This window comes from Vollenhovia emeryi, unplaced genomic scaffold (assembly GCF_000949405.1).
Source record: "Vollenhovia emeryi isolate VEMERY1.0 unplaced genomic scaffold, V.emery_V1.0 DF941763.1, whole genome shotgun sequence".
NCBI classification, from domain to species: Eukaryota; Metazoa; Arthropoda; class Insecta; order Hymenoptera; family Formicidae; genus Vollenhovia; species Vollenhovia emeryi.
In genome coordinates, this window is record NW_011964603.1 from 1 (window position 1) to 4,659 (window position 4,659).

Genomic DNA, 4,659 nt, shown 5'->3' on the forward strand with positions numbered 1-4,659 from the left:
ACCGAACTGTATGTTCGGGACACGCGACCAAAACCGATCCCCGATGGTTGTATCTTTAGGTACCAATAGATGGCACTGCAATCTGAAGGTACCCGATGGCTATTGGCTTAGAGTTGAGGAGGAGGAGAGATTGCAGGGTGGAGCGTGGTGGGGAGAGTTAAAATCGTGCATGGTTTGTGCGCTGTTGCCGGTCTCGTCTGCTTCCACACACTACATAGCCGCCGGTGCGTGTACGTGTGGGTTCCGTCAAACGGAGGCGCCATCTAGCGGAGCATTAGTAAATTAGAGTCCAGCGACCAATTTGGCCGTGTTTCTCGAACATTTTTCCGTGTCAGTTCGGTCTCCTTATCTCTATTCTTCATGTGCCTTCCGAGTCCGGCCTACCATCTCCTGCATCCTCATTCGCTCAAACGTATAAATTTATATGTCGATAACTATTGTTACTTTGTACCTCGGTACATGATATTTCTCCTTAGTTTAACCCAATCTACCGCTATTTCCAAAATTGCTACTTTTGCATCAGACACCCTGTATATGTCAGATTTTTGTTTTTAGCAGTTGGATTCATGGCAAATTCCCAGCCAAAAGTTTTTAACCGCTATTAAGAATATTTATAAATACGCTGTCAATAATTATAAAAAGAGGTTGAAGTTATTTAAATCAGTAAAATTAACATCTTTGTTATAATATTCAATAATAGCCAGCCGTTAAAGTATGCATACAACCGATATACATATATTGAATTTTTAAGATTATAACTGTATTGTTTGCTGGGAAGGTATACGTAATACATCCTTAAACAAGGAGCACCAAATTCCGGATATGCATATCTTAGAAGCACATAATTTTACCGTTATTTTAGTATGCACAACGACCCAGCAACTAAGTTCTTTAACGTACTTTACTCTTGTCGTGACGCCAGCTCCGCCACACTCTTTATGGGTTTTTTTTAAATATTAAACAAGGAGCACCAAATTCCGGATATGCATATCTTAGAAGCACATAATTTTATCGTTATTTTGGTACGCACAACGACCCAGCAACTAATTTCTTTAATGTACTTTACTCTTGTCGGACATTAGTACCGCCGAACTCTTTATGCGTTTTTTTAAATATTAAACAAGGAGCACCAAATTCCGGATATGGATATCTTAAAAGCACAAAATTAGCACAAAATTCTGGTATATCAATTTTTTTGTTTACGCTATTTTATACGTGTTTTTCAGGTATGTGGGTGCTAGCTTAACGTGAAGCCAGCACCCCCACTTTTGCTATTAATTTCCTGCGGATGGGTAGGAGCACAAAATTCGAAACTAGAGCAACAAATTAGCACAAAATTAGCACTTAATTATGCCGTAGACTAAAGTTATTTTTTTGGTGGTGGGGGTGCTAGCTTCACAGAGGTTATATTTTCAATCGGTTTTAATACCGTATTTTCGGTGCAGAAATCCCGATCAATTTGGATTACTTTTTGTCTTAATCGGTTTTAATCGACCATTTTCGGCAGGGTGTACGAAGTATACTTTGATTTCTTTTTATTGGTTACAATTCGGGTGGGTTATATGTATATGCTTCTATATACATACATATTCTCGCATATGTGCGAGATTGAAACCCCTATTAAATCCCACTGGCGCAATTATGTTGAAACATGAGTAGGTAGAAAATGAATAGGTAGGTCTATAAGTTGGAATATGACTAGTAAACAGAAATAATAAATTTATTAACAATCTCTTTCGTTGCAATTACATACATAAATTAAATGAGATAAAATAAACTGTAGAAGTATTATATGATTCGATGATTAGGTATTAAAAACTTTGATAAATATACACAATAGATACAGATTTTATTTTACAAGAATTTTGTGTTATTGTGTGCATACCGAATATTTAATGAGAGAGTATGCTCCATGGCGTAAGAAAATATTACAAAGTGTTCGAAATGTGACGTCATTGTAGCTTTTGGCTCCTAATTTGAACACTTTGTAATATGTTCTTACGCCAGGGAGCATACTCTCTCATTAACAAGATACAGGGTATCTCCACCGTCAAAGACAGTATGTAAGAACAACAATAAATGATTGCCGTATATGCCACACTCAAAATAACCTGGGAACAAATATTTAACAAAATTGATAAATTTTCTATTTATATTTTGGATTTGTTGTATCCGTATACTTACCAAAGACAGACATTCAAAATGCGTTGAAGTATCGCTGTAGAAATTTATTGACCGTATAATGATTGGATTTAAAAGATAAGCACAGTACGTGAGCCTACTGAAAGGGATCCAGCCTTTGAACGATAGTAACTGATTAACGATTCCTAGAACAAAACCGAGCATACAATAAATAAAATGACATGTTTTGAAACGATGACGAAACTTAAAATATAAAATATCACTATTATCTTAAAAGTGTAACAATTTAATAAGAATGTATACATAATAAAAAAAAACGGACCTCCGTGGTTAGTGGAACACGCTATTACAATCCATGCTATACCTATAGCCCAAATTATTTTGTGTAGTGCTGCATAAATAGCACTAGCCAGAACGGATGGGCGTTGCTTGTAAAACACAAATAATACACCAATAATGCAAACACTAGCAAGCAACCAACACAACATTATAATTTTCTGAAATATACATATGTAAAATTATTATAATACATTTTTATTTATGCTATGACATATAGTTGATTGATACAGATCTGTATATACAATAAAAGTAAAATTAATATTTTACCCTTTTCAAGACCAAAGTATTGTTCAATTTTGCTAAAACGTAACCTACAATCATTCCAATAATATATGGATTTATTCTCATCCATGGTGGTGTATATATCACATGTATAAGTTCAGCAAGTTCAGTTAACCTGCAACAGTGAGAAAATGATCCTCTTACTTAATTTCATAATAAACATATTATTTTGATAACTTACATCAGAGTATATTTGTGAACGTATGAAATATAACCGCTAAGAATAGTAGAGCCTATTAAAAGTACACTCAATATCGTAACAGCAACGTAAAAGTATCTGAAATTTATAATATATATTTATTAACATATACACAAAGTACTAGTTATAAAATCATCCGTATTTGATTAACTTACACAGTCGAAAAAATCAACAGCATGGTAGCGAGTATGTAAAATTGCATATCATTAGCTAGATACCAGCTCCAACTCAGGCACTGCAGTAAAAATTATATGTAGAATGAAACTTTTATGCGCCTCTAAACATAATTTTTAGCTGATCCAAATATGTACGTACCATGTCATCAAGAGGAAAAAGATTATTTATGTACAAAAGATTTATCCACCAGTGCTTTGGACAAGTTTCGTGCGACCTCTCATACATGTAAAATTGCGATGTCTTATCGAACCAATCAGAACTTAATTGTGATAGTCCAATCACTATCATGTAAGCCGGCGTCAACCTTAACAAAATTTTATTATAAATGTGTGGAAAATAAAAAATTATTTCGGTGCGTACAATAATAAGAGAAAATACCAAAGCACGGAACTCTGCAAACATTTCTTTCTTGATTTTTCATATTTTCAAAAAATTAAGATAAAAATTATTTATAATATTTTCACATCTTTCCACTAATCACATTTATTGTTAATATCTGTCATATTGTTATTGTGTTCGTGAAATAATTGCCATTTTAACGCTATTCACGACATGCCAGATGAAATGTACTATACACTATCGAAGAACTATTTATTATTATCTTTTAACTCTTTACTGGATACTGTTATTTATTATCGAATTGCTTTTATTGCTGTCTGCAATAATCACGATAACATACCTTATAAATCTTTTTGTTGTATGTGTGAGAAGATATATTATCTTCTGTCTGTAATTTTGAAGCTCCTTTTTTGCGCTCGGTTGTTGTCGCAAATATGAATACGTTATAAAACAGCCACTTGACAAAAAGAATACTTCGACTCCTAGAACTGCTATGTCCATTAAATACATATGATCTTCGAGGAATCTCCATACTTCTACTTTATTGTCTGTGAACATCAACAATCTTTGTTATGCGTGTAAAAAACACCAGAGAAATTTATTTTACAGATACAGTTTAAGTTACTTACCGAGAGTATCCCATGAAAAATATAGGGTGTGCAACACGATTAAGCAATACATGCTTAAAACTTTTAAGCCATGAATGACTGGTATTGTACCGGCTTCTAATTTTGTATTAAATATGTTTTTTGTATTGCTGTATACGGAGAAACATCTTAATATTTTTCCCATGTTATTCTCCGGATAGAAAGGTAAATTGAAAATTTTTTCTACTTGCTGGGACATGTAGTTTCGACCTGATCGTCATAATTTAAAATTTTTATGATTAAGAAAAAAATTTTAATGCTTTAAGTAAGAATTATTAATATTGAATAAAGAAAATCTCTATAAGTGGTGTACATGCATACACATTAGGGCTGGTGATTTCCTTCGAAGGCTTCGATATTCGAAGATTCGAAGCTTCGAAGTAATTCGAAGCTTCGAAGTTGACTTCGAAGTTTCAAAATCTTCGAAGCTTCGAATCTTCGAAACTTCGAAGTTCGAAGTTAAATTCGAAGCTTCGAAGTTTCGAAATTTATTCGTGCGAGTGACGAATTTCTCCGACGAACACTAAAAATATT

General features: G+C 33.6%; 1 protein-coding gene across 2 annotated transcripts; it reads right to left on the minus strand.

Annotated features, from left to right (window-relative positions):
• Positions 1-795: 795 nt before the first annotated feature.
• LOC105570822 (nose resistant to fluoxetine protein 6-like) lies at positions 796-4,353 on the minus strand. 2 transcript variants are annotated; one of them, XM_012028273.1, is made up of 10 exons: positions 4,108-4,352; positions 3,819-4,026; positions 3,278-3,443; positions 3,118-3,197; positions 2,945-3,040; positions 2,749-2,878; positions 2,465-2,639; positions 2,185-2,327; positions 2,065-2,111; positions 796-1,908 (listed from the first exon to the last, which is right to left on the minus strand). In XM_012028273.1, exons 1-10 carry the CDS (start codon positions 4,322-4,324, stop codon positions 1,893-1,895), a joined length of 1,278 nt encoding a protein of 425 aa, XP_011883663.1. In that variant the 5' UTR covers positions 4,325-4,352; the 3' UTR covers positions 796-1,892. The 2 variants fall into 2 exon arrangements, with proteins under 2 accessions (XP_011883663.1, XP_011883662.1); XM_012028272.1 differs by lacking the exon at positions 796-1,908 and having other exon boundaries at positions 1,915-2,111; positions 4,108-4,353.
• Positions 4,354-4,659: the final 306 nt, after the last annotated feature.